General features: G+C 59.6%; 1 protein-coding gene and 1 long non-coding RNA gene across 4 annotated transcripts; one reads left to right on the forward strand and one right to left on the reverse strand.

The window, feature by feature from the left end:
* Positions 1-440: 440 nt before the first annotated feature.
* TTC34 (tetratricopeptide repeat domain 34) lies at positions 441-27,246 on the reverse strand. Of its 3 annotated transcripts, none has more exons than XM_021095208.2 (9): positions 23,962-24,127; positions 22,323-23,147; positions 15,342-16,176; positions 13,512-13,737; positions 12,083-12,287; positions 11,333-11,499; positions 9,024-9,294; positions 8,082-8,296; positions 441-5,015 (listed from the first exon to the last, which is right to left on the reverse strand). In XM_021095208.2, the coding sequence occupies exons 2-9, from the start codon at positions 23,104-23,106 to the stop codon at positions 4,488-4,490; spliced, it is 3,231 nt and encodes a 1,076-aa protein (XP_020950867.1). In that variant the 5' UTR covers positions 23,107-23,147; positions 23,962-24,127; the 3' UTR covers positions 441-4,487. The 3 variants fall into 3 exon arrangements, 2 of the variants coding, with proteins under 2 accessions (XP_020950867.1, XP_084818742.1); XM_084962616.1 differs by having other exon boundaries at positions 23,956-24,082; XR_014806964.1 differs by lacking the exon at positions 23,962-24,127 and adding an exon at positions 27,131-27,246 and having other exon boundaries at positions 2,079-5,015; positions 8,082-8,236; positions 9,020-9,294.
* On the forward strand, positions 25,405-26,251 carry LOC146402531 (uncharacterized). The gene is made up of 2 exons (XR_014806967.1): positions 25,405-25,505; positions 26,028-26,251. It is a non-coding gene; the product is annotated as an uncharacterized LOC146402531 (long non-coding RNA).

Raw genomic sequence — 27,246 nt, forward strand, 5'->3', positions numbered from 1 at the left:
ATTCTGTACTGGGGGCAAGTACAGAGTCTGACCCAGGAAGAGAGTGTGTGTACGCCCAAAGAAGCTCAAGACATGATGAACACCGAGAAACCCCGTATTTATACGTGGGAGTGGCGTCTAGGGTGTCAGACCACACAGAGGGAGTGCAGCGTTGGGCCGGGTTGGCTCTGTCCACATGGGCGCGATGGGCAGAGATTCTCACTGCATGTGTTGGCTCACCTCAGCTGCGGGGAGTGACTCTAACAGTCCACTTGGCTGAGTGAAGTCTGGACTTGACCATGGGCTGCAGAAAACGAGGCTGTGATGCTGGGACCCCCAGCGTATCATCTAGAGGAAGGAGCCCACAGGGGCAGGGAGAGGCCGTGCTGGAGCGGACCTCTCATGCAGGTCTGGTGCCCCCACTACGGCCCCCAGGAGAGGGCACGGGGCTTACTTTCTCCTTGGCTCTCTCTCTGTGATAGACCACAGGAACATGTTTCCTAATTTTGAACCAGCCTTGCCTTCCTGTGTTCCTTGCTCATGGTGCGCAATTCTTGTTTATTTTTTATTGAAATAGAGTTGACTTACAAGTTTGTGTTAATTTCTGCGGCACAGCAAAGTGATTCAGTTATTCGCACATTCTTTTTTCATGTTCTTTCCATGATGGTTTATCACAGGATATCGGCTATAGTTCCCTGTGCGGAACTACAGTCCGTTTTATAGGTGAGAGTTTGCATCTGCTACTCCCAATCCTTCCCTCCCCCGCGCCCATCCCCCATGGGGACCACAAGTCTGTTCTCTATGTCTGTGTGTCTGTTTTTGTTTCACAAGAGTTCATTTGTGTCATATTAAATTAAATTAATTAATTTGTTAATTATTTCAGGGCCACACCTGCAGCAGATGGAAGTTCCCGAGCTAGGGGTCGAATCGGAGCTACAGCTGTCCACCTACACCATAGCAATGCCAGATCCGAGCCACATCTGTGATCTACACCACAGCTCACGGCAACGCTGGATCCTTAACCCACTGAGCAAGGAAGGGATTGAACCCACAACCTCATGGTTCCTAGTCGGATTTGTTTCCATTGCGCCATGATGGGAACTCCCATTTGTGTCATATTTAGATTCACATATAAGTGATACCCGATGAGGTTTGTCTTTCTCTGGCTTACTTCACTTAGCATGATCACCTCTAGGTCCATCCCACGGCATTATTTTGTTCTTTTTTATGGCTGAGTAATACTTCATTGCATATATGTGCCACATCTTCTTTATCCATTCATCTGCCGATGGACATTTAGGTTGTTTCCATGTCTTGGTTACTGTAATTAGGGCTGCTATAAACGTTGGGGTGTATGCATGCACCTTTTTGAGTTATTTTTTTTTTTGTCCAGATATAAGCCCGGATTGCTGGATCATGTGGTGACTCTATTTTTAGTTTTTTGAGGAACCTCCATGCTGCTCTCCACAGTGGCTACACCAACTTACATTCCCACCTGCAGTGTAGAAGGGTCCTTTTGTCCCCATGATAGGTTATTCTGGCAACGTGCCACTGGGTTCAGAATTGCTGGTATTTCATTGAGGGTTTCTGAACTGGGAATTTATAAATGTAACTGGTTTGTGGCTCTCATTTGGTTGAGATTGTGCTTTCTTCAAGAAAAGAACTATACTCAATCCCTTGTAACAAACTAAAGAAGAAGAACACAGACGTATACGTGTGTGTGTACTGGATCACTTTGCTACACCTGAAACCAACACGGGATTGTCAACCAACCATATGTCAATAAAAATAAAAAAGAACTTGGAAGCTTGTCTTCTTTTTCTTGGCTATGAAGGTGTTGAAAGCAATTACGAATCGACTGTTCTTTAAAGGCTGGCAGAGCTTCCCGACACCATCTGGAACGGGAGCCACTTTGGGGAAAGTTCCTTAACAGTCTCCCTTTCCCTCCACTCTTTCCTCCGTGGTGATGGTCCTGGGCAGTTTTTACGTCTCCTCTGGAGTCAGCTTAAGCAGTATTTTCCTAGGAACCGAGGCACTTCACCCCGGGCTTCAGACTTATTTGCCTGCACCTGAGAAAAGTCATTTCCTATTTACTTATGTTTTGCGTTTTAGGGCTTCACATGTGGGCTATGGAGGTTCCCAGGCTAGGGGTCCAATCGGAGCTGCAGCTGCCGGCTGACACCATAGCCACAGCCAGCCACGTGGGATTTGAGCCATGTCTGCGACCTACACCACAGCTCATGGCAATGCTGGATCCTTAACCCACGGAGCGGGGCCATGGATGGAACCTGCGTCCTCATGGATGCTAGCTGGGTTCATTACTACTGAGCCACAGTGGGAACTCTAGTAATGTCCTATTATTCTTTAAACCTCCTCCGTGTGATTTTGTCCCTGCTACTTCACAATTTTGTGTATCTTTGTGTTTTCCCATCTTTTTAGATTAAGTTAGCTTTCGGTGCATAAATTTGATTTGTGAAGAATTATATTTTGGATGCATTAGCTCCTCCATTTTCTATTTATGATTTATCAATTTCTGCTTTTATTGTTATTAACTCCTGTCCATTGACTTCCTCCAGGTTACCGTCTTTTTTTAACTTCTCGTATTGCGGACGTGCTTCATTTTCACTGGTCAGTAACATGCTCAGGCTGAACGGCCATGGTGGGAACCCACAGCTGCTCTCCTGGACTGGTTTCGTTACTATTATTTTCCCAGGACCTCGAAATTTCGGATTTGTTTCCCTCTTGGACCCAAAATTGTTTCACTTGCAGGGGATCAAGACTTGATTGTCTGGAATTAGGGGGTCCTCTCTCTATCCTCCCATGGCCCTTTCTTGGTAACCTAAACTGTGATTTTGAGAAAAGAAGGTGCAGCCTCTGCTCTCGGCTAAGAGTCTGGCTTAGATCAGCTCCACCTGATGGAGGCTGCCCAGCGTCTGCTGGTTTTTGTCCACGCGAGCGCCATGGCGGGAGGTTGGGGTGATGACACATCCCTCACGTGTACCTCCAGACGTGGGCACGGCCCTCCGCCCAGCTTGACGTGGGCAGGGAAGACTCGGGCAGGAGAGGCTCTGCCAGTGGAGCTGGGAGGATTAGGGTTTCTCTGCAGGGCCCCCCGCTCCCAGGTTGTGCTCTGTTGCTGCTGCCTGGAGAGCCAGGAGCTCAGGAGTAGCTCCCGTACATCCTGGCTACCTTGACTGTGGCCACGTGCAAATCTAGCTTACAGGACAAGACTCCCCAGTCTCCAGGGAAAAAAGAAAGCAATTTACACACGTGGAAACCTCCTGGGAAATGCACCCAGCACCACTCAAGTGCCAGGTGGGGCGGGGGTGGACAGTGTTGGTTCCGAGCTTCTGCCCCGGAGCTGGGGGAGAGGAAGCTTCAGGCTGAGAGCCCACCTGCGTGCTGGCGGAGATGAGCCAGGCGGCACGGCTGCTCTGTTGGGGCACATCCAGGCCTGGCTCCTCAGCCTCCAGCCAGGGAGTGAGGAGTTGGGGCAGGGGGGTCTGCAAAGAGCACCAGCTCCTGGAAAGTCAGGGCGGAAATCAGGCACCTGCAGACGCAGCGTGACGAGCTCTGGTCCTGAGTGGACGGATGAGGGCAGGACGTCTTGGGCAGGGGGAGCAGGAGTGAATCCACCACTTCGCCCAATGGCCCATCCAGCAGTCATGCTCTCGAACACGGGGGAGAAACTGCAGAGCTGGGACCTGGCTTCTTTGAACCTCCCGAGGTTGCTGTGAGCCTATAGCAATTGCAGCTGTGCCAGGTGACATCCGTGACAACGGGACAAGGGCTGGGCTTCTCTGTTCCTTGCAGGAGAGGTTGTCCAGGCAAACTGTGGTGGGGGCGGGTGAGCTTCCCCCACGTAGGCTGGTCCTTTCCGTCAGACAGCTTTGCCAGAGCTGGCTGCTCTGCCCATCAGGGGCTCCTTGGGGGTCTCTGCTTGGCAGGGGCGGGGGGCACATCCGCTCTCCCAAGGCACTGGGTTCCATGGAGAACAACCTGGATGAAAGAAAAGGTCTTGCCCGGCTTGGGAGTTTTGGCCTTGAGGGGCCCAGGCCCTGTAGGAGGCTGGCTGGAAGGTCGGGCCAGGGTCAAGGACTGCTTCACACCTGGAGAAGGGCTTCCTGGGCTGGCATCGTCTCCCCAGGGCCACAAAGGGCCACCCGAATCCTGCCCAACCTGCAACCAAGCAGGGGACAAGGACCAAGACTGCTCTCTGAGGTCTGAGCCCCATGTGTGGGTCAAGACGGCCCCAGCTTTGGGGACCAGGTAGCCGCAGAGGTGAGGGGCTCTGAGCTGCCCGGGATGGTCACTCCAAGCAAGCAGGAAGCTCTTCCCAAGGCTGGTTGTCCAACACCGACTGGCCCAGGAGGGGGAAGGGGAGGAGGGTAGGTGAGTGCATCCCTGACTTGGGGGCAGGGTGCACGCCGGGGGTCTGGACCAGGAAAGATAATGACCGGGTGGCCCCAGGACTGGGCCTGGAGGGCGCGGGGTCAGTGGAGCCGTGGTCAGTGGAGCCGGCAGCCTGAGGATGTCTCCCTCCTGAGTCTCGCTTTCAGCCTCTTCAGGCCCCTGTGCTCTGGATCCACCAGGAGGCCGCCCTCGGCTGCGGTCCAGGCCTCGGTGTAACACTGCTCCTCCAGGCAGCGCTGTGCCCGGCACAGAAGCGCGCGGGTGGTGGGGGCCTTGCCTGGCTGCTCCTGCAGGCTGCTCTGGGCTAGGGTTGGCGCCAGCTTGAGGGCCTGGGAGAAGGCCCTGGCAGCCCCAGCCTCGTCCCCCAGGTTCAGCAGCAGGCGGCCCTGGGAGCAGAAGTCCGCTGCCTGAGTCTGGAGGTCGCTGTCCCCTGAACCCTCTTGGAGAACGTGGTCCAGGTCCCTGAGTGCCCGGCCAAACTCGTGCAGCTCGGCTAGGCAGGTGGCCCGCAGGCGCAGGTGACAGGCCTGGCCGCCACCTGCCAGGACGGCCAGCGAGCAGTAACCTAGCGCCTGGCCCGGCTGCCCTGAGTTCAGGAGGGTGTCAGCTTCCTGGGCTGCAGCCTGCATGCAGGGGACGGAGGGAGGGGAACCAGGTCATCCCAGAACATGGCAGGCCCCTCGCTGGCCCTGCACAGTGGCCACTGCTTGCTCCCTGTGCAAAAGCTGCCCCTTGCTCTGGAGGGGGTGGAGGCCCAGGGCAGAGATGCACTCCCACCCCTCAATTCCACCACCCTGGAAGCTCTCCAGCGGGCAAGGCCTGCCCAGAAGGCGTCCTCCCCCTTCTCACTGCCCTACCTGCTGGCCCAGCTTCTCTACCTGGGTGACCTCCTCCCTTCCCTCCCCCTCCCTCCACTTCTCCCCACAAAGTCACCTCCCCGACAGGCCCCACTGATAGGGCTGCCTGGCCTCCCACCCTGCCAGTTGGGTAGAGGTGCTGTTTGCTGCTGTCCTGAAGGAGCCCCTTCAGCCCCAGGTCAGAAAGGCAGGTCTGTTTCTCACTTTGCTCATCAACAAGCCACTCTTGCAGACTCTGTGGCGCCAGAGTCAAAGCAGGGGAGACCCTCATCGTCCACTGCGCTGCCAGCGCCTGGCAGCATGACCCCGGGGCAGGGGTTCAGCGTTTGCTCCCCTGGAACTGGAGCTTCTGGGAGGGTGGTGGTGGACTGGACCTCAGCCTGGGTGGATGCTGCAGGGCGAGGCCAGAAGGCGCTGTCCACCCTAGCACTTCTCTCTGGGGACTGCTGGATTGAGGCCTGGCCCCCTCTGCCTGGGTGGCCCAGCTTGGAGGGCCCACGCCTCCCCTCTGCCCCTCAGGCTCACTTTCCTTTTCTGAGTGTAGCTGAAGCCCCCTCTCGACGAAACCCGCCAAAATGCCCACCCGCCCCGCATAAAACCTCTTGCCTCATTCTTCATCTCCTGCTCGCAAGAACCCACCGTGGCTCTCCCTGGCCTGAAAGGGCACATTCCAGACCCTGCCATTCCCGCTCTCCCTCCTTTCTCCTTGCGGCCAGGTTGTACCAAGGCCTCCGCCCTCGCCACGTCCCCAGCAAAGCACAGGGCACAGGGTGAGCACGTGGCCCTGCCTTCCCACCCGTCAGATCGCGCACAGAGCGGGCAGCAGCCGGAGCCGGGACGGGAGCAAGCTTGGCCCTGCGGTAAGTGGATCGGCAGCCAGATTTCTCTGTGCAGCGCCCCCCTCCGCCTGACTCCACCTGGTCCCTGCTCGACTGCGCAGGTGCAGTGTAGCCGGAAACGGGGATCAACCACTTCCGGATTACTTCCGGGTCTGTCCGTGTCGCCCGGCAACGACTTAGCGTCGAGCTAATTCTCCCGGTAGCAAAACCCGCCTCCAGGCGGCCCCGCTCAGGGCTCTCCTGCAGGTTCAGAGACCCCCGCCCAGCCCCTCCTACGAACTCAGAGACAGACCCCTGCCCAGACCCGTCCTGTGAACTCCGAGACCCTATCCTAGATCCCTCCTCCCAGCTCAGAGCACCCCGTCTCCGGGCTCTGGGACCTCAGCCAGACCCCCTCCTCTGAGATCCCCAGGCTCCGCGGCCGCTCCTGGGAGTGATAGGGCCTGGAAACTCTGCTCCTTGGCCCCCTCGGCCCTGCCAGGGCTCTCCCCACTGCATTACCCATTGCTCGCGTTGCTCTTACTGCTCCCAAGGCCTGTTTAGCCAGCTCCTCTGTTGACCCCTTCGTGGAAACACCTAGTGTGGTCTGTTATCCTGACGCACCCTGAGTGATAGAGCCGCCAGAGCCGTCGGCAGGCGAAAGCCTAAGCGGGTGAAATACTTGCCGCAGGCCCAGTGGGAGCTTGATTTTGAGTCACTAAGACTCCAAAGACTGCAGACGCTACTGGCCACCCCCCCACGCCCCCCAGCGGTCCCCTCCCCATCCACCACTCCTCTGCCCCTCAAGCAAAACAAAAAGAGGAAATTCGGCCACTGCAGGGAAGTCCACTGTGCAGTTTCTGTCCCCCAGCCTGCCTCTCCTACCTGCCAGGCTGGGTTCTGCCTCCGGCAGGTGGAGGGGATAAGGTGCTCACGGAGGACTCGAGGACACCCTGTCCTCTGCCCCTCCCCACCCGCTCCTCCATCTGTCAGAGCTTAGCCTGGAAACCTTTTCGCCACCCGAAGCAGCTCCCCCTGCACTCCACGCCAGCTACATTTGTTTGTTTGTTTGTCTTTTTAGGGCTGCACCAGAGGCATATGGAGGTTCCCAGGCTAGGGGTCGAATTGGAGCTGTAGCTGCCCCCCTACACCACAGCCACAGCAACGTGGGATCTGAGCCTTGTCTGTGAGCTATGCCACAAATCACGGCAATGCCAGATCCTTAACCCAATGAACAAGGCCAGGGATCAGAGCTGCAACTCATGGATACTAGTCGGGTTCCTTACCACTGAGCCACAATGGGAACTCCCACTCTGGCTGTATTTTGACTGCCTGTTTCTTGAACACTTGAGCTCCTTCCTGTCCCCGGGCCTTTGCCTTGGCCTCTGACACCATCATGGGCTCACCTCCAGGGCCACCCCATAACCTACTGCCCTGTTTCAGGGTCTTCCTGATGCCACCACCCTCTGAGGGAGCCCCCTTCCCCCAGGAGTCCTGCCTGAGAGGTGACACCAGTGTGGGCAGTGGCACCACCCAGTGCCTGGTGGAAGTTACTTTTATATTCTTGCCAATAAGCCGTGGAACAAAAAGTCACACAGCCAAAGGGGCAGCTGTCCAGCCCAGTCCACTCAAGGACTCTCAGCTCCCCAGGTGCTGGAACCCGCCCCACAGCCACCTGCTCACTGGGAGGGACCTGCCTCTCCTGGCCAGACCTGGTGGGCTGCCGGCGAGGGCCAGGTGTCCTCGGCTGGCTCAATCTGCTCTGAGGACTGGGTCCCCTCCCTCTCTTGGATCCTGAGTCAGCTGTGGCTACACGCCTCATGCGAGGAAGCCTGGAGGTGGCTGGGTGATCCGCTTGAGCTGGCCAGACAGCTCAGAGGACAGACACATGTCCACCCCGCCCCACGCCCAGCTGAAACCAGGGGCATGGGGAGGTGGAGCCGCCCTGAGCCTGGGGCCCGGGGGGTCTAACAGCAGGTGCTGGAAAGGGGCTGGGCTAGGGTGCTGGGCGCACCTGGGTGAGACGCTGCTGCTCTGAGGCCTCCAGGAGACGCAGCAGGAAGCCGAGGTCCTGGGTGTCCGACTCTGCCAGGCACTGCAGGTCATGTGCAGCGGCCAACACATCTCCCTTCTTGAGCCGGAGCAGGCCACGCCGGGCCCGGGCCGCCTCTGTTGGAGGGGTGGGTTGCAGGACTTTTTGCAGGCAGGTGCCAGCCTCCTCAAAGCTGCCTGTCGGGGATGGGGAGGAACAGTCACGGTGGGGGCTGGGCCGGGGGGCCTTTTGTCCTCAGTGCTGGCTCTGGGAGCGGCCAGCTGATGGAGGGGCTCAGCCCCAGAGGGAAGAAGCACCACATGGACTCACCTGATGACCCAGTCCCCTGACCCGGGGGCATCCCTAAAAGCTAAGACCCCAGGTAGAGCAGCAGGGCTCTGAGCCCCCTCAACTCGGACACCGCAAGGACCTGCTTTCTCTCCTGAGCAGGGCTGCTTGGGACCAGGGCAGACCCGGGTCCCCGAAGGTTGTGGCACCTGGAGGCACCTCACAGGCTTGGAAATGACAGTGACAGGTCCAGAAATGCAGGCTGCAGAGAGATCCCCTTTCAAAATAGCGCTGAAATACCTTCAAGATTTTGCAGAAAAGACTGACATTTTGGCACATGTGGGCCCAAGATAACCTCACCTAGAACAGGGCGCCCAGTGACACCTGCTGTGCAAACATGAGCTAAGGAGGAGGCCCGGGTATCTGACTAAGCCTTTTATGAGACCCCAAAGCACTCCTCTGCCTCCCTCCTGGCAGCCTGCATGGGGACCAGGTCTTGGGCCCTGGGATTCCCGGTGGAAGGGAACTTAGAAGCCACTGAGTCCAGGGTCTCTCTCTCTCATTTTACAGGAATGAACCCAGGAGTGGGAGGGGCCGGGCCGGGCACCCACATTCCCCGCCTGGGCTGACACCTACCCACTGTGGCCAGAACATCTGCCAGGAGGACGTGCCAACCGGGCTGCCCCGCGTCAATTTCAATCAGCGCTTTCCCCGCCGCCAAGAGGCTCTGGGTGTCCTTGTCGCTCAGGCGGGCCCCGGTGTCCCGCAGCTGGCTCAGTAGGGCCCGGCAGCGGGAGGAGAGGCCCTGCGTGATGAGGGCCTGGGCCTCTGGCTTCAGCGAGCGGATCTCAGGGACTGCGGTGCTCGGGCCGCGCTGCAGAGCCGATAGGATGTCGTCCACGGCCTCCTGCGAGGGGGATGGTGGCTGCGGTCATGCCAGCCTCATCTTCTCCACCGCCCTTCCTTGCACACTGAACGACAGGAACGCCTCCCCAGGCAGAGCCGGGGACCGTGGGCTGCCCTCGCGTGGTTCCCCTTCTCTCAGGGCTGCTGTTCCTCACGGCCTGTCATTCAGGGCCTGAGGGTAGTTTCCATGTGTTTTATCTTCAGCAGCCCAACACCAGTTACCCTCTCCTGGCTGGAACTGCAAGTTTGCCCAGAGACTTTTTTTCTTTTCTTTTTAGGGCCACACCTGCGGGACATGGAAGTTCCCAGGCTAGGGGTCGAATTGGAGCTGCACCTGCTGGCCTACACCACAGCCACAGCAATGCCTGATCCTTGACCCACTGAGTGAGGCCAGGGATCAAACCCGCATCCTCATGGATATTAGTCGGGTTCTTAGCCCACTGAGCCGCCACAGGAACCCCTGTCCAGGTACTTTTAAAGTCCAGGCCTGGGGCTCTTCTGGAACAGGCGTGTAGGGGATGCAGGTTTTGGAGAGACAGAGACGTCAGATGGATGGATGGCAGGACGGTCCTTTCTGGTCCTTCCTACACCGTGGCCAGGGCTTACCTTCCAGCAAACCTGACCAGCTGGTTACCTTGGCAGGGAAAAAGCCCAATTCCTTGCTGGCTCATGGGAATTCCAGCTGCCACATATGGAATCCTCATTAGGGATCAGGTACCAGGCTGAGCATCCGACGGCCTTGAAGAAGCCCTTCAGCCCCATTTCACTGATTCTGAAACACGGCTTGGGGTGGCACAGGACTTGCTCAGAAAACTGGAGGTCGGGGAGCAGCGCTCTGGATTTTGGACCCTGGCAGGCTGCTCACAGCCCCTCTCATGGTCAAGGGCCAGAGGGCATGTGGGTGCTCGGCCTCAGCCCATCGCCAGGAGGAGGAAGGTCAAGGGTGTGATGGGTGGGGTAGCCCCTGCTCCCACGTCCTGATTCTCGGCCATGTAGGCTGACTTTCCCTGCAACCTGCCACTTGCCCGGCGCAGAGTGAGAGAAGCGGCTAATCTGAGGCATCTCTCAGAGGGGCTGCTGGCCTGCTGAGGGCAGTGGGGGTGGGTTTCCGGGGGTGTGTCTCCTGCAGCAGGGCCCTCCTGGCTGCAGCCGTCTCTGTTTATGGGCTTGTCCCTGAGAACCACGGTGTTTGCCCAGCATAGGAAGGGGCACGCGGTGGGCTCCTAACCACAAGTGTGTGCCCAGCTGGAACAGAAATCAGGCCGCCAATGCCCTTGGGGGAAACCGCCCCTGACAGGCACACACACCTTCCTGAGATGCTCTCTCTCATCCAGGGGCATCTCAGATGGGCGTGTCTTGTTTCAGGACTCCGGCCCTTAAGAAATTCAGAAACCTGGCAGGCAGGCCACCTCTGGGCTGTACTTTGACCCAGTGAAGAATCAGGGTGACAGTCGATTTCAATTAGTCGCCAATGACATTGCCTTTGGCTGAGAAGTGCCCTTGTCCAGGGCTGTTGGGCTGCGGCTGCCTCTGGGCACATCTTCTCTGTGGAAAATACCTGCTCTGTGCCTGGCAATGGACGATGTCTGGCCGCTGCGCGCTGCCCACCTGCACCCACAGTCCCCGTGTAGACAGTGCAGGGTGGTACCCAAGAGGGCAGGCAGGCTTCCATTGCTCTCATGACTCGAAAGAGAGGTGGCATCTGGGAGGGCTGCTGGGCACTGCAGCTGCAGGAGTGAGGCCAGGGGTGGGGCCGGGGAGGGGGAGGAGGGTCCACAGGCTGGTCACGGAATGGCCCCCAGGAGTCTCAAGGAGGCACGTCTGTCCACCCTGACTTGCACTGGGAAGCATGGGGACTCCAGATGACAGGCAAGGACGCCTCGAAACCCAGGATGTGAGCCCCAGTGTAGGCGGGGTTTGGATGTCTCACCCTCAGCTGGCCCGGCCCTGCTGCTTGTGTCCTCGGGGGTTGAGAGGAGGATACCTCCCCTAAGCGCCCCCCGCCTGCGCAGCCCCAGATGGGGAGGTGGGGCCGGTACCTTCTGCTGGTCCAGGGCCAGGTGCAGGAGCGCCCGGCCGCACAGCGCCTGCGTGTTGCCCGGCTCAGCCCTCAACACAGAGTTGAAGTCGAACATGGCCGTCTTCTTCCGGCCCAGGAACCCGTAACAGCGGGCGCGAGCGAGCAGGGACTCACTTGCCTGACTCCCTGGAGGAAGAGGGGCGGCATCAGGATGCGACCGAGGCTGGGCACTGCCAGGTCCTGTGTGTCTGCCCGCATCCAGCACTTACTGCACCTGTCCTGGTGCCCAAAGGGGTCGGGGCAGGGGTGTACCAGTCCTGGGGCCACCAGGGAGCTCACAGACCCTCGGCACCAAGATGGACAGAAGGGCAGCCTGGACTGACCTGGGGGCACTGGCTGCGGGACATGGGGAGCCCACCCCGGAGAGGTGGCATCTGGGAGGGCTGCTGGGGCACTGCAGCTGCACCTGAGGGTGGGAGCTGGGAGGGGAGGGTCCAAGGGCTGGTCACCGAAGGGCTGCAGGTGTGAAGGTGCCAGGACCAGAAGGCCCCGCTCGTTGACCCTCGGGCACCCAGCGCCAGGGGCACGGCGGGTTGCCTGGGTGTGTGGCGAGAGCAGGCACATGCGCATCTGCCCCCCCATGCTCCCAGGAAGGGCTTAAGGGAGAGGCGCTCCCCCTGAACAACACTCCCCCCATGGCAGAGGCTCCCCTTGCTGCCACATACCCCGCACAGGATGGGAGCCCCAGGGACAGGCGGGGCTCTCCTACCTGCAGCGAAGATGGCCAGAGAGAGGTAAGCGATGGCCTCCCTGGTGTGGGCCCCACCCTCGGCACCTCCCGGTCGTGCCCGCAGGATGGACAGGGCCCTCGCGTGGCAGTGGCCGCGCAGCCGCTGCCGGTCCTCGTGATGGAAGACGTCCAGGGTGGGCTGGAGGCAGGCAGTGTCCCGGGACTGGACCACCTTCTTCACCAGCTGCAGGGGCAGGGGCGTCACCGCAGTGCCGCCCGGTGCACCCCCATCCAGACCTTTCCATCCCAGTCCTCCGGGGCCCAACGGGTGTGAGTGTGGAGGGGGCTCCTGGGGGCGGGGCTCAGGGATGTAGCCCTCAGGGGCGTGGTTTGTGGGCGTGGCTCACGGGAGAGACTTCCGGTCCCAGTACCCCCCCCCACCCCCCGATTAAGCTGGGGTCCAGGTGGTGTGGTCCGGCTCTGGGCGGCTTGTCTCTACTGCGCCTCAGGAGCTGCGGGGGTGGGCGTGGAGGTCCCCGTGTCCCTGAGCTGCCCCTCCTCCTCTGTGCCATGGGGTGGAGATCTTGCCTCAGGGCCCAGCACCTCTGGTCTGAGAAGTTTAGGGAAAGGGGGCTTTCAAATGGTAAAGTGACAAGGGGCGGGGGGGGGGAGTCCTTCAGAAGGCACAGAGCAAAAGCCCCGGACCAGCCCCTGCTCTGGGCTGAGTGAGACCCTGCGGGTGGACATAACGTCACAGAGGCCCACGGACACTGCCCCTGCCCTGCGCGGTGGCCGCGGGTCCCAAAGTAGAAGGACGGGTAGGCCCAGAGCACCCACCCTCCCACCCTTATGGCTCAGGACAGGGGGGTGGGACCCAAACCAGGCCAGAGCAGAGAAAGGAAGCGGTTGGGTCCTGCAGCCCCCGCCCCCAGCCATGTCTCCCGCTGGGGCACGGTCTCCTGCCCAGGCTCTGGGAAGCTCTCCTAACACCTGAGGGCGTGAGGGCAGCCTTTTCCTGGGGGCAGAGCGGTCTTGGAGGGAGGGGAGGCAGGCCGGGCTCAAGGGCCTGGGGGTTCCTCTGCTCCCTCCCCAGGACAGGGTGACCGCCAAGCCTAGTTTACCTGGGAGACTGGGGACTAAGCCCTGCTTACACTCAACTCCTGGCCCTTTTTCTAAATAACACAAGAGCAGCGAGCACCCACTGCTGGCTGGAGACCGGCTGGGCCTTGGGCCGCCTGCTGCAGCTAATTCTCATGAGAACCTGAAAGACCAGGGCACTGATGCGGAGACTGAGGGTCAGAGAGGCCAGGCACCTGCTGGAGGTGGCAGAGTGGGGCTGGAACAAGCTTGGCCTGTTCCCAAGTCTGGGCTGTGGGTGATGAGTGCGCAGCCGCTGGAGGCCAGGTGCCTGCCACAGAGCTGGGCCCCGTGTGCGCCCACTCTGCTGAAGCCCACTGGGCCCCCTCACCTGGTTGGCGTCGTAGAGGAAGCCCCTCCGGAGCTGCAGCAGGGCCAACCGCACCAGCACGGGGGCCGCCTGAGGCCTCCGGGAAAGGGCCACCAGCAGGGCCTTGTGGGCATCATCCAGGCGGCCCAGGCGGTACAGGGCATCGGCCACCAGGAGGCGCGAAGCCTCATCTTCTGAGTCCAGCTCGGTCAGGAGCGTGGCCAGCTGGTACACACCGTGGGCAACCCTGCAGAGAGAGCAGCTGACCCTTCCCTGCAGCCCCTTCACCTGCCCAGGGAGGGGGGCTGCAGGCAAAGGGCAGCCCTGTGCCCCTGGTCCAGGCAGCTCCCTTCCTGCTGGGCTTCAGAGACCAATCTGCTGATAGGACCCTCGCCCACCCCATGCCCAGAGCCCATGGCTGCCCTTTCGGACACAGAGCCCTCACCCCCCATCCTGCCCACCACGTGGGGCAGGCATTTTACAGATGAAGAATTGAGGCTGTATGCTGACCCCCAGCCAACCCCGCCTTGGTTTTCTTTGCGGCAAAAACAACATAAAAGTGTTGGCCGCGCAGGGCTCAGGAGGGCTGCAGCACATCTGGGTGACAGAGGCAGCACTGGGAAGAACCCTGGTGCCCTCTTGGGAATGGGGATGAGCTCCTACTGGAAAAGGGGCGGCCGGAACCTTGAGATCTAAAGGGCCTGGAACAAAATGGAAAGTTCCTCCTTAGCAGCAAATCAAAGCAAGTAAATTAATGCACTGGGAGGGCTTGTCTGCATGTGTGCGTGTGTGTGTGTGTGCGCGCGTGTGTGCGTGCATGTGTGTGTAGGGGGCTGACATCAAACATGCCTGCCAGGGGGCCTCCAGCTCAGTGCTCTTAGCGTTGCTAAAACACCTTCCTGCCACCAGAAAAAGCAAATCCAAGCAGCTGCACGCGCACTCACTGGGCTACACTAGCCACAGTTTTTGTAAGAGGAGTATCGGGGCTGGAGTGCACGGCCCACATGGGCAGCTGGGCAGCTCCTGAAGTCAAGGACCTCACGGGAGGCCATGCTCTGGACCCGGGAACTCCATCTGTGCCTCCACCTTTGGGCAAAGCATCGTGGAGACCGGACGTCACCCGGCTGGTTACAGCCAAGGGCAGAGCTTCTGGGACGCCCGAAGGGCTGATGGCTCAGTCGCAGTGTGGGCGCTGGTGGCCCGAGGAACGTGTCCAGTGGCAAAGAAAAGTTCATGATCTAGGGGGTTAAAAAAGTGGAGTATATTTGCATGCAGAGCACAGATTCAGTTTTGTGAACAATTTTTCTTTCTTTTTATGGCCTCCCCTGCGGCATGTGGAAGTTCCTGGGCTACAGCCACAGCCATGCAGGATCCAAGCCACATCTGCAACCCATGCCACAGCTTGTGGCAACGCTGGATCCCTAAACCCCTGAGCGAGGCCAGGGATCGAACCCGCATCCTCATGGAGACTATGTCAGGTCCTGAACCCACTGAGCCACAATGGGATCTCTGTGTACAATATTTTATATGCACAAAGAGACACAGCTACACGGAAATGCTAACAGTGGGATTACAGATACGTTTTATTTTCTCACTTCCATTTTTGAGTTTCGAATTTTCTACGTCAACTAGGTCCATAACGCGTCCTGCTGTTTGGGATCGGAGGTCCTAAGACCTGGGCCCGGGCACTAAACCTGACCCAGTGCTTTAGGGAGATGGCCTAGCAGCTCCCTGCCTCAAATTACTCATCTGCAAAGTAGTAGGAAATACCGCCCCCCCCCCCCCCCGATGACCTTGGAAGAGACCAGAATGAAGCAGCAGCCCAGGTGAGGGCTCAGGGCTAGTTTTTACCCTTCCTGTGCCACAGGGCCATGTATCTCCGCAGCCTTACGCCGGCAGCCTGGCGCGCTCTTGGATCCTGGGTCCGGCCTCCGCTGCAGCATCCTGCGGCCCTCTTCCCGCAGCACGGTCAGCAGCAGCCCCCGCTGGTTCCAGGGTACATAGGCCTTGGTGACGAGCAGGGCCTCCTCTAGCCGCAGGCGGCAGGCAGTGACATAGTCCAGCGCTCCCAGGAACTCGCTGCCCGCCAGCACCCGCAGCAGCCCGCGGCCGCACAGGGCTCGCAAGCAGCTGCCTGGGTGCGGCGGCCCCAGCTCCACCACCTTCTGGAAGTCCTCCTGGGCGCGCTGAGTGTCGCCGGTGTGCAGTGCGCAGAACCCGCGCAGTGCCAGCAGGGGCGCGCGGTCCCTGGCACGGTCCCCGGTGTGTGATGGCCGCAGCAAACGCTCGCACAGTGCCCGGGCGCCTGCTGCGTCCCCTGCCAGCAGCAGGCACTCGGCTAGGCGGGTGCCCAGTGCTGGACGCGCCCCGGGTGGTGCCATGCGCACCAGGACACGGAGCGCGCGGGTCACTGGGGCCAGCAGCTCTCGGTCCGAGTCCTCCCGGAGCTCTGGACGGTTCCGCACGGCCTCCTGGAAGTGGGTGAAGCCCACCTCCGCGGCCTCCAGCACCCGGGCCCGCAGGCACGCCTGGTCTGTGGTGGAGAGCACGGACTCGAACTGCTTTCGTGCTGCCGAGGGGCTCTCATGGAAGGCCTCGTGCAGGTCCCGGAGAAGGTCCTGGGCCCTGCTGTTCAGGAAGAAGGCTGCGGCAGCGCGGGTGACCAGCAGGGTGGCCAGACGCGCCCCTGGGGAGAGAACAGAGCCATTGGTCCTGCTCTTCGGGCCACGTCCTCCAGCCGTGCCACCTGCGGGCCCCACCCCCCCCGAGTGCTCTGGTCCCTCTGAAGCATCTCATGGCGATACGCTTGAGCCTCCTGGGAGCCCAGCACATCACACCTGTTGGGGGGGCGGTGCTGGCGGGAGGCCCAAGTCCATTAGCAGCATCAGAAGCAGGGGGCAACCAGGGTGGCACCTGCCTGGCGTACCTCCCCAGCGCAGTCCTCCACGTGGCTTCGAAGCCAGCCCAGCCAGCGTGGACATTTAGTCATAACCTCCTGGCTCTTTCAGTGATAGATTTTAGGAGTAAATTCCCTCTTCTGCCTCCCCGCCTCCCCCCACCCCCAGGTCAGAGCTGAAGTTCTGACCCTGTGACTTTCCTAGGGACCAGCTGTCACCGCAGCAACGTTGCTTCATGTGTTCTTCGGTGACTTGGGAACCCAGTGCTTCCATCTTTGAAATGAGGTCGCCCCATCAGGCCCCGGAGGGAGGAATGCTGCAGCCAGGGCCGCTTAGCGGTGGTGGTGGAGGGGGGACGCTGTATCGCCCGCACCTCGGCTTCCTGTCTGTTGGCAATGGGACAGCAAGACGCCTATGCCCACAGGGCTTCGGGATGACATGGTTGATGGATGTCCAGTGCCTGGAACAGGGCCAGCTTCTGCTGACTCTTTCTTCCTTCTTTTTAGGGCCGCACCCTCGGCATGTGAACGTTCCTGGGCTAGGGGTTGAATCAGAGCTGCAGCTGCCTGCCTACACCACGGCCACAGCAACACCGGATCCGAGCCACATCTGCAACCTATGCTGCAGCTTGTGGCAAAGCCAGACCCTTAACCCACTGAGTGAGGCCAGGGATGGAACCCACGTCCTCATGGATACTAGTTGGGTTCTTAACCCACTGAGCCACCAGGGAACTCCTCTGTTGACCTCTTTTTTTCCTGACTGTGGCTCACGTTTGATTTTCCCGTTTCTTTGCATGACCAGTAATTTTTTTAAAAATTGTATCCTAGAGATCTGGTTGATTCTTTGTGGAAGCTGGGTTTGGTTTTGTTCCTCTGGAGAGAACTGACTTTTGTTTTAGCAGGCACGTCAGGTGGCTGGGATCAGACCCCCTGCTCTCTGGCTTCTCAATGGGGCCAAGACTGAAAGCTCCCCTTAGTTCGTGCAGCAAAAAGCCAGTGTTGCTTTTTCAGGCCCCGCAGTCTCTCCCACGTGTGTAGTTTGAGGCCAGCCACGGATTTAAGTGGATTTTATACACAGATCTGGGGTCTCACCCACTTCCCTCTTGAATATCGCTCCTCCTCTCCAGGAGTTCTAACCTTACGGCTGCATTTCTTAACCCCAACTTCTGTCTGATTTCAAGCCAGTAAAGTGGCAACTTTCTGTTTTTCATGGATAAACCGCGGATTGAGGAATTTCCCCAGGCGAAAAGCTGCAAGCCTGCTAATCTGACCTTGCACGGTCTTCATCTTTTAAGGATCAATTTCCAGTTTCTGCCTGCATTTTGTCACTCTTCAGTTTTGCGAAATATTTGCATTTGCTTTTTCTTTGTAAATTTTTTTTGGCCACACCGTGGCATGCAGAAGTTCCTGGGCCAGGGATTGAGCCTGTGCCATAGCAGCAACAACCCCACCCCCTTCACCCACGGAGCCACCAGCGGCCTTCCTGCATTCTCTAGTTTGCCCAGATGTTACAGTTCTCATCTGTGGGGTACACAATCTAGTCAAGCTACTTCACCATTACCGAGAGCCGGAATCTTCATTGTTAGACTGAAACATTTCGACCGTCTGGTGGTGGGGGGATAGAGAATGCTATAATGCCGCCCCCTTGTTGGTTTAATTTTTCTTTTCCTGATCGCTGGTGAGTCTCCTTTATTTCAAAATGCTTCCTTGCCAATCCGGTGGGTAGGAGATGGTGCCGCAGTGTTTTAATTTGCATTTGCCTCGTTACTGTGATGTTGGACTATCTTCCACAGGTGTTTTAGCCATCTCGTGTTTTCTCTTCGGGCAAATGCGTTTGCCAATTCTCGTCCTGCATTTTTTCTTATCGGTAGGAAGGGATTCTTCAAATACGCTGAGTACTCACCCATCTTCTGCCCACTGAATATCGTGCAGGTGTTTTCTTTCTGTTGGGGCTTTGTCCTTTCATTTTCTTTCCTTCCTTCCCTCCTCCCTCCCTCCCTCCCCTCCTTTCTCTCACCACGCCTGTGACATGTAGAAGTTCCTGGGCCATGGACAGAACCCACGCCACCACAGCGACCCGAGCTGCTGCAGTGACAAGGCCGGACCCTTAACCTGGTGAGTTCCTGCAAGGGAACGCCTGTACTTTTCTTTTCTATATTTACAGGCGAAAGAAAAGTTTAAAACTTTCAATGTCATCAAAGGTATCAAATTTTGCTTTCTCATTTCCTCCTTCAGTATGTCTTTTTTTTTTTTTTTTTTAGGGCTGCATCTGAGGCATATGGAAGTTCCCAGGCTAGGGGCTGAAACGAAGCTGGCACAGCAACACCAGATCCAAGCCTGTCTGTGGCTTATGCCTAAGCTTGTGGCAAAGCCGGAGATCGAGCCCGCATCCTTGTGGATTCTACTTGGGTCTTAACCTGCTGAGCCACAGCAGAAACTCCTCGATTTATTTCTTTTAAATTATAGTTGATGTACAGTGTTTTGCCAATTCCTGCCGTACAGCAAAATGACTCAGGTATATACATATATACATCCTTTTATGTATTTATTTTTTCTTTTTACTGCGCACCGGTGGCATGTGGAAGTTCCCAGGCTAGGGGTCAAATCGGAGCTGTAGCTGCTGGCCTACACCACAGCCACAGCAATGCCAGGTCTTAGCCACATCTGCCACCTCTACTGCAGCCTGCCACAGTGTCAGATGAGTGAGGTCAGGAGCCAAACCCGCATCCTCACGGATGCTACTTTGGGCTCTTAACCTGCCGAGTCACAACGGGAGCTCCTATAAACATTCTTTTTTTATATTCTTTTCCATCAGGGTCCATCCAAGGCGCCTGGATGTGGTCCCCGGGCTCTACAGAAAGAACTTGTTGTTTATCCATTCTAAATGTAATTTGGTAGGTTTTTGATAAATTTTTATCATTTTCAATGAAGTGTTTCCTTTTATTACTGGTTACATTTTGGAGATGTTAAATATTACAAAATACTTTTCCCTCATTTATTGCAATGAAAATATATTCTTCTTTCTTCCACTAACGAATGTACAAAGTTATATTATTATGGAAACATAAGCCTCAATGTCCTGAATTATCCAACTTGGTTTTGGCTGAAGCATCAAAACCCAGTGCTTTGACTCAGAGTTGTATCAGCTACCATTGCTGTGTGATGGGCCGCCCCAAAGCTTAGTGACTTAAATAACAGCAATGTTTCATCTTTTTTGTCTTCTACCCTCTCTCTCCCTCTCTCTTTTTAAAATCTTGTCAGGGCCATATCCTCGGTATATGGAAATTCCCAGGCTAGGAGTCAAATCAGAGCTATAGCCACTGGCCTACGCCACAGCCACAGCAGTGCCAGATCTGAGCTGCTTCTGCGACCTGCACCACAGCTCACGGCAAGGCCAGGTCCTTCACTCACTGAGCGAGGCTGGGGATCGAACCCTCGTCCTCATGGATACTAATCTGGTTCTTAACCTACCGAGCCACAATGAGAACTCCTCAACAGCCATCTCTATCTGCCCAGGATTCTTCTTCAGTTTCGGCTGGGCTGGGCTGGGCTGTCCTTCTGTGGGTCTTCCCTGGGGGCACTCCTGTGGCTGCAGCCATCTGGTGGCTTGACTGGGCAGGAGGGTGTACGGTGGCCTCACTCACGTGTCTGGGGCCTTGGCGTTGGCTGAACCTGCCTCTCTGGGTGTGCCCTCCTGGTGCACTAGTTCACCTCCTTGCCTGGCACCAGGAATGTTCCAAGCGGGTGGGGGCAGAGCCTGCAGCATCCCTTGAGGCCTGGCCTCCAGAACCACGGGACGTCTCTCCACGGTTTTCTGTGGGTCTCGCTTCTCAAGCCAAGCCCGCTCTGTGTCTGTGCCGGAAGGAGCTCTGACAGCCTTGGCTGTGACTCTCATCTACCCCAGCAGCTCCTAGTGAGGAATTTTGAACAAGTGGAGACGGAGGCCCTGGGGCCTTTCAGAGGATAAGCCGTCAGGGCACCAAGGCCCCTGGACACTCACATGCCAGGAGATGCGAGTTAAAGCCACTCTTGTTCTGGGTCTTGTCCTCATCTGCCGTGTCGCTGTGTGTCACCGGCTAAGGAGGGCAGAGCATGTCCCTAAATATGGGAGGGCTGGTTCGATGGTTCCAAGGACTTCAGATGAGTCACCCTGAGGCTGGAATGCATCTGGGTCAGGACGCCACGTCTGTAAGAAGTGTGTTCTAGGCAGATGTCTCTATTCACACGGTAAGCCAGGCTTGTGTGACAACACCCAGTGACAGAAGGGACTTGGGCCCAGTCGATGCTGCGATCCTTAGGGAAGGCTTCTCCATCCCTTCAGCACCCAGGCGGGACAGAGGCCGTGGGGAGCAGGTGTTTCTGGAACGGTCTTCCCCAGGCTGCAGCCCTCTGGGGGCTCTGATTTCTGCAGGGGTCTCTGCTGGCCATGGGGATTGGAAAGCCTGTCCACCTGGGAGGTGCCGAATGCCCCCAGCTCACGGGCCACCACGCGCTGGTCCTTTAGGCACTGGGGGCCTCCTCTCCCGGCTCTCCGTGACTCTGCTGAGCGATTTTCGGTAATTTACAGCAGAAGGATTTCGGGGTATGCGGTCTGGCCTCTTTCCAGAAGGAAATGTGCCTGCTCCCTTTTCAGTTCTGCCTGGTCCCCCTCTCACCTTGGGGTGACCAACAGCCCCGGGCACACTCGGCAGCCGCTCCTTGCTCCCTTTGCGTGGACGCGGCCGCGGCAGCTCAGAGCCTGGGGCGCACCTCTTCCCCTGGCAGGCCCGTGGGCACGTGGGGATGTGCCAGCACCCTTTGCTGCGTGGATTCAATGAAAATGCCTATCAAGCCCATAAAATGAGTCCACCCACTGAGTGAATGGCAGCAACATGGCCCCACCCTCTCCTCGGCCCCCTCCCCGTCTCCACCTCGACTGGAAATCCCTTCCTGTGTGGATGGGTGACTCCCACATCCCTGCCCCATGCCAGGCCTGCGTCATCTCAACGCCCCCGTGTCCAGATGCCTAGGGACCTGGCCACTTGATCGAGCCCCTGGTGGGGGCCACCATTTTCAGATACAATGTCGCTGAATTTGCACTGCGACCCTCTGAAGTGGGTGTGGCTGCTCCCCTTGTGTGCACGGAGGCCCACTGCTGGCAGGGAGCCGGGATTGTGGCTCCTGGATGCTCCCAGCCACCCGCCCCCACCCCGGGAAGGGGATCCAGCAAAGGGGTCGGGCAGGAGCCGTATGTCCAGCGGGGGTGTCTCCACCCCAGTGCCCTCTCTCCTGCCCTCTCCTTCCCCGCCTCTAGCCCAGCTGCCAAAGACGAACCCTTAAAGCCATCCCTCGCTCTTTCTCTGTGCGCCTCTCTCCATCCTTACATCCGGCCATAATCTCGCCATTTCAGCGATGTTTCAGACCTGGACCGTGGTCTGAAATCTGACTGAGCAGGTTCTGTTCTCACTCTGGCTCGGAAGACCTCCCTCCACAGTTGAAAGCCCCGTGCTGCCAACATGGCATCTTGTTGCTCTGAGGATAAAATCCAAAGTCTTCTGAGGCCAGGAGGGCTTATCCACGGCTCCTGTCTTTAGGCTCCCCCATCTCCCCCTGCTCCCCGCCCCTCCAGCCATTCTGGCTCCCGAATTCTTTCTCACGTTCTGTTTCTGCTGCCTGGAATCCTTCAGTCTCAGCTCAAATGACACCTCCGCCATGAAGCCTTCCCTGATCACCAGGCTTAGAGTAGCGCCTTGCCTAATCTGTTTTTCGAAGCACAAGTTTTGTTTTGCTTCTTTTCTTGGTGCTCCATAAGGTCAGGGGCCTGTCCATTTTGTCCCCTTGGTGTCCCCAGCCCCAGCGCAACCTCCCACCCCCCTACCGGCAGGATTTAACCATGTAGTGAGGTGATGGCGGAGCAGCCTTCCCCAGACCTTGGAGGGGAAGGAGGGCACGCCTACCTTGGGGTCTGCTGCCTGCTGGGTCGACGTCAAGGGCCTGGCTGCATGCCTCCTTGCAGTCTGCATACCTGCCTCTGCGGAGCAGGGCTTCTGGGGACAGGGCGTTGCTCCAAGTGCCCCCAGGGTCCAGGGCTGCCAGGAGCTCCCAGCAGTCAGTTTCCTGCTGGCTGGCACTGTTCCCCGCCTCCTGGTGCCCCACGACATAGCCTTGGAGGGTGCTGACCAGCGCCGGGAGGTAGGGCTGCTGGTGTGTGTGAATGAAGGCCACGGTCCGGTCAGCACTTGTCGCAAAGGCCTGGAGGTAGTCGGCCACCCCGTCGTCCGTCTGTGTTCCGGACAGGATGCAGGCCAGGGCACGAGTCAGCTGCAGCTCCAGGGTTTGCTGGCAGTGTGTGTCCAGCAGGGCACCACAGCGCTGGACCACCTCCTCGTGGCGCCCACGTGCCAGCAGGCTGGCCAGGGAGTGCAGGACCGTGGCGGGGTGCTCCGGGCAGAGGGTGGCCAGGAGGGCGGAGGCCATGGTCCCGGTCAGAGAAACCACCACCATGCCGTCCCAGTGGATGGCCGGGATCTGGCTGTCGCCTCGGCACCAGGCCTCCAGGGTGGCCACCACGGGCGACCCCTGAACCTCGGCCAGGGTGGCTCGGACATGCCGCACGGCTGAAGGGGCGTGGCAGCTGAAGGCGGCCAGGTAGAAGGCGGCGGCCAGTGGGGTGTCCCCCAGGGCCAGGTGCTGGTCACCCTCCTGGCAAAGGCAGGCCACAAGCTCCTGAGCTGACATCATGCCCGGACCTCCGATGGGCCCGTGTCCAGCCGCCACGGCACCTGGAGGGGGAGTGTGGTGAGTGCACAGGTGGCCATCCGCACCCCTGCCCTTGGGTCGCCCCGCCCTGCCTCAGAGAGGGCTCCCCCACTAGACCTCAGGGTCAGGGCAGAGCCCCCTGAGGGAAGCCAGAGAACTTGCCATCAAGGGGCATCAGTGGGGCCTGCCCCGGAGGTGGTCTCTGCGGGCTCGGGGCACATCTTCCAGGCCAGGGCCCCAGCCCACGATCTGCTTTAGGCCTCGGCTCACTCCTCAGGAGGCTGGGGCTGGGACCCTGCTCAGCAATCAACCCTCGGTGGACCTCAGAGCCCTGAGTATCCACATGGGGAGGAGTCGCTCCACTTGCTGCTCCTCCCAGCACGGAGCCCCTTGCGAAGATGGCCCCCCTTCCATGAATCCAGGTCACTCAGGCATCCCTCACCTTCTCAGCGCTCTGAGCATGTTCCAGGACCCCCAGACCTCAGGGCCTCAGCCCCTCCCACTCCCACTCCTGGGCCTTGGGGTGGTGAGGGGCACCTGCCTGGCGCTTGGGTGTGGGTCCGGAGCCGTGCTGGCCCAGGTCAGAGGGGCAGTCCTTGGGGTCACTTCCAGGACCTGCCCTGCCACATGCTCCCCCCTCCCGAAGCCTTCTGACCCGAAGACCTGATCATTCGCGGTCCTTTCTCCCCTGGGTCCCAAAGTGCCTACAAACAAGCCCCCAGCCCCAATACAGGACTCACGCTGAGAGGCACTCACACATGTGTGCGCGCACACACACGCATGTACCCACACATGCACACACGTGCCCTTCTCTTGTGCGCCCGCGCTCACACTCGCCTGTGCTCGGGTCCGTGCCGGATGCGCTGGGAAGGGAAAGGCTCGTGCCACCCGGCTTGCTGCGGGTGGGCGGTGAAGGGGCGGTGGGCGCGGCTCCAGCGTAGGGTCCGCGGGGCTGGGCTCCCAGAGGCGCCCGGGGGTCCGTTTCCCGGGAGACCGTCAACACGCGGGCGGCCCGCAGCTCCGCGGCGCCCCCAGCGGCCAGGCGCCCCAGCGCCCCGCCCGTCCCTCCCCCGCGCCGCTGACCCCGCGTCCTGCCTGCTGTCAGGGAGGGGCCGGGAGGGGCTCCGCAGCAGGACCCGGCTCTGACAGCCTGAACCCGGAGTTTGTTGGGGTGCAGTAGGTACGGGGACTCTGGGAGCCCGAGGCGGTGGGGCGGGGGGCGGCTCGCTGCTCTCACATCGTCACCATCATCACAGGTGAGGAAGGCGCTTCCGCAGGTGCGGGGGCCTGGGCCACTGCCATCCCCAGAACTCTGCCCTGGCCACTTTGGGGCCCCTTTCCACCCAGCCTGCGTCCCTCTTCCTGCAGGCTGCTTCCCAGGAAACCGGCCCCCATGTCACCCGGTCCCCCTGGGCTTCTGTGCGCCTTCCTACCGGCTGGGGGTGTTCCTCCCCACAGGTTACACGCAGCACCAGCAGGCAGACCAGACCCTTGTCTGCACACCCAGCCCTTTCCCTCTTTCTGATCAGAGGGCCTGTCCCCAGGAGGTGGCCCTAAGGGGCTGTGCCTGCTGGCCCAGGGTCCCCTTGCCTGTGGTTGAGGAAAGCCAGGTGGTATTTTAGGAATGGTCCTTTCCTGCAGCAAGGAGGGTGGGTGCAGGGGAGCAGCAGAGGTGGGCGGGGCTGCTGCACTGGTGTCCCCCACCCCACACCCCGCAAGGTGGGTGAGTTGCAGGGCCCTGAAGAGGTGGTCCTGTGAGAGCCCCTCCCAATTCGAGGGGCCACAGGTCTCAGATGCCAGGCGAACCTGGTCCTCGTGGGGCTTAGGGAGTCAGGTGGGGTGCCTACTGGGGTCCTGTGTGCATGAGGCAGGATGGGCTGCTTCTCTGGCATCCCTCCAGGGTTCTGCCCCCGGAACGTGGCCCATCCACGGGCACAGGCAGCGTCTGGGGTCAAGGTCTGCTGAGTCAGGCAGGTGTGGCTGGCGGGGCCCAGCCCCCTGGTCTGGCTCCTGGCCCCTTCTCTAGCTCCTTGACATTCACAAAGGCGCAGCGCCGGAGCGGTGAACACAGCAGTGACAGCCTATTGAGAGATTTCCCATGGTTTTGACTGCTTTCATTTTATTACCCTAATTAGGCAAGAGCCGTAATGGAGCGCGGCTGTCACAGGGGCTGTGGGAAGGGCCCGGGGCGCGCAGGCAGCAGGGCTGCCCGATGTTCGCCGTCTCATTAGCCTGATGGCCCCCCGCCCCCCACCCCCGCGTTCTGCTCTGGCACATGGTGCCTGTGGACCCTCGGGCGCTGGCCAGATGATCCCCGTGGTTTTCGTGCGCCGGCAGCTATGATCGCAGCCACTACCAGGGAGCAGCACACCTGGATACAGGTAACCCCAGGGCACCTTTCAGGATGCAGGACCAGGAGCAGGTGTCCTGTGTGCCAGTGTGTGTCACTTTACCCCTGATGTGACCACTGGATTCAGAAGGAGGCCACTTCCTGTCTGGGGCTCCCGTCATCCTGACTCTGTCCAGGTGGAGGGGGTCCTGCACACCTGCCCTTTGCACTGTTTGCCTCCCCCCCCCCCCGCCTTGACAGGCCAGGCCGTGACTTTGTGGGGAGTTTGTGGTTCACCGACAGCCTCAGGGGCACACGGGGTGTCACTGGGATGGAAGCACTAAGCTCTGGCTGAACATGCTTAGGCAGATGCCCCCCTGAGCCAGGAGCCCAGTAAGAATCCAGCCAGAGCCCACAGCCCCCGAAGGTCATGGGTCAGGGGTCGTTACTGCTCGCAGTGAGGAAGTTCCGACACCCCAGGGGCTGGACCTCCTGCTTCCGTCCAGCCTGCCTGCTGGCCCTGTATGTGGGCAGACTGGGCCGGATTTGGGGTGCCACCACTCCTCCCCTGCAGGGACTCCCCGAAATGGCCAGGATGACTACCCTGAGGGACACGGTCACCCATGTTGCAGTCCCACCAGGAGCAGGGGCTCCTTTTCCTGATGCATCGTGGTCACAGCCCTGACTGGGGTGAAGGCCTGGTGGCTGGAGCAAGCTCTGGGCCCGTTTCCAGAACTGCCTTTGGAGTGAGCAGGGGCAGAGCTGAGAAGTTGGAAATAAAAGTTGCTCATGAACGCAGATGGTTGGTGATGGCCTTGAGGCTGACCTTGCCCTTGTATGGCTTTTATCTTCTGTGAGGGGGTGTGCTGGGCGCTCCTAGGCCCTTTCTGCGGAAAGGCACAGAGTGGTGGGGTCGTTGGCCCATGACCAGCTCTCTGGGCCTGTTGGAGCTCATTCCGAGCTCCCTGAGCTGGTCCCCCGGGGCTCCTCTGACAGGGACTGGCAGGTGTCAGGCTGGGGACCATCCGTGCACCTGTCACCTTCCCCGAAGCAGTTGCCTTTACTCCCCCCACTCGCTCCCACCCCACCTGATCCCAGCACCGGGCCCAGAAATTGGAGCGTGGGTGCCAGGCCTGGTCCCGCTCCTGCCACGGCCAGGCCCGCAGACCCCGCTGTGGCCCCAGTACTTGAAGCTCGAGGCTGCCCCTCCTCCACCCAGAAACCTGTGAGCTGCCTCCGCAGACAGGCCTGGGGCAGGGCTCCGAGCTGGGGCCTTGGTGTGACCCTGGAGGCAAACTGGTCTGTACCCTGCACACGAGGCAGGGAGAGCCCACGCAGCCCCCCGCCTGTATCCCTGGAAGCTCCCCTGGGGACCCTCGTTCACTGGCCTCCCCTCCTCCCCAGGCACCCACCGGGAAGGCAGGCTCCCTTCATCACCACGAGCCTCAGTTAGAAGGGCCACAGCCCACGGCTGCACCCGACACCCCGAAAGGTGACGCTGGGCTCTTGGCCCTGCTCTCCTCCCTCCCCAGGAGCCAGGAGAGGCTCTGGTTGTTTTTCTGGGCTCAGCAGCCCCCTAGCATGCTGTGCTCCCCGGGTGTGTGGCCCCACTGCCAGGGCTCAGGGCACCCCCACCGCTCTCTGCGGCACCCCCACTCCCCAGCCCTGGAGGCTCACCTGTGGAACAGCGGCCGAACACCAGCACACCGGCAGGGACACTGGCGGGATCCAGGGGACGGGGCTGAGTGGGGGCCTGGTCGTCATCAGATGAAGTTTCAGTCTCTCATCCCTGC

This window comes from Sus scrofa, chromosome 6 (genome assembly GCF_054392235.1).
Source record: "Sus scrofa isolate SSC_HxYL_T2T_F1_AM1 chromosome 6, Sscrofa_HxYL_maternal_Yorkshire_Landrace_v2.0, whole genome shotgun sequence".
NCBI classification, from domain to species: domain Eukaryota; kingdom Metazoa; phylum Chordata; class Mammalia; order Artiodactyla; family Suidae; genus Sus; species Sus scrofa.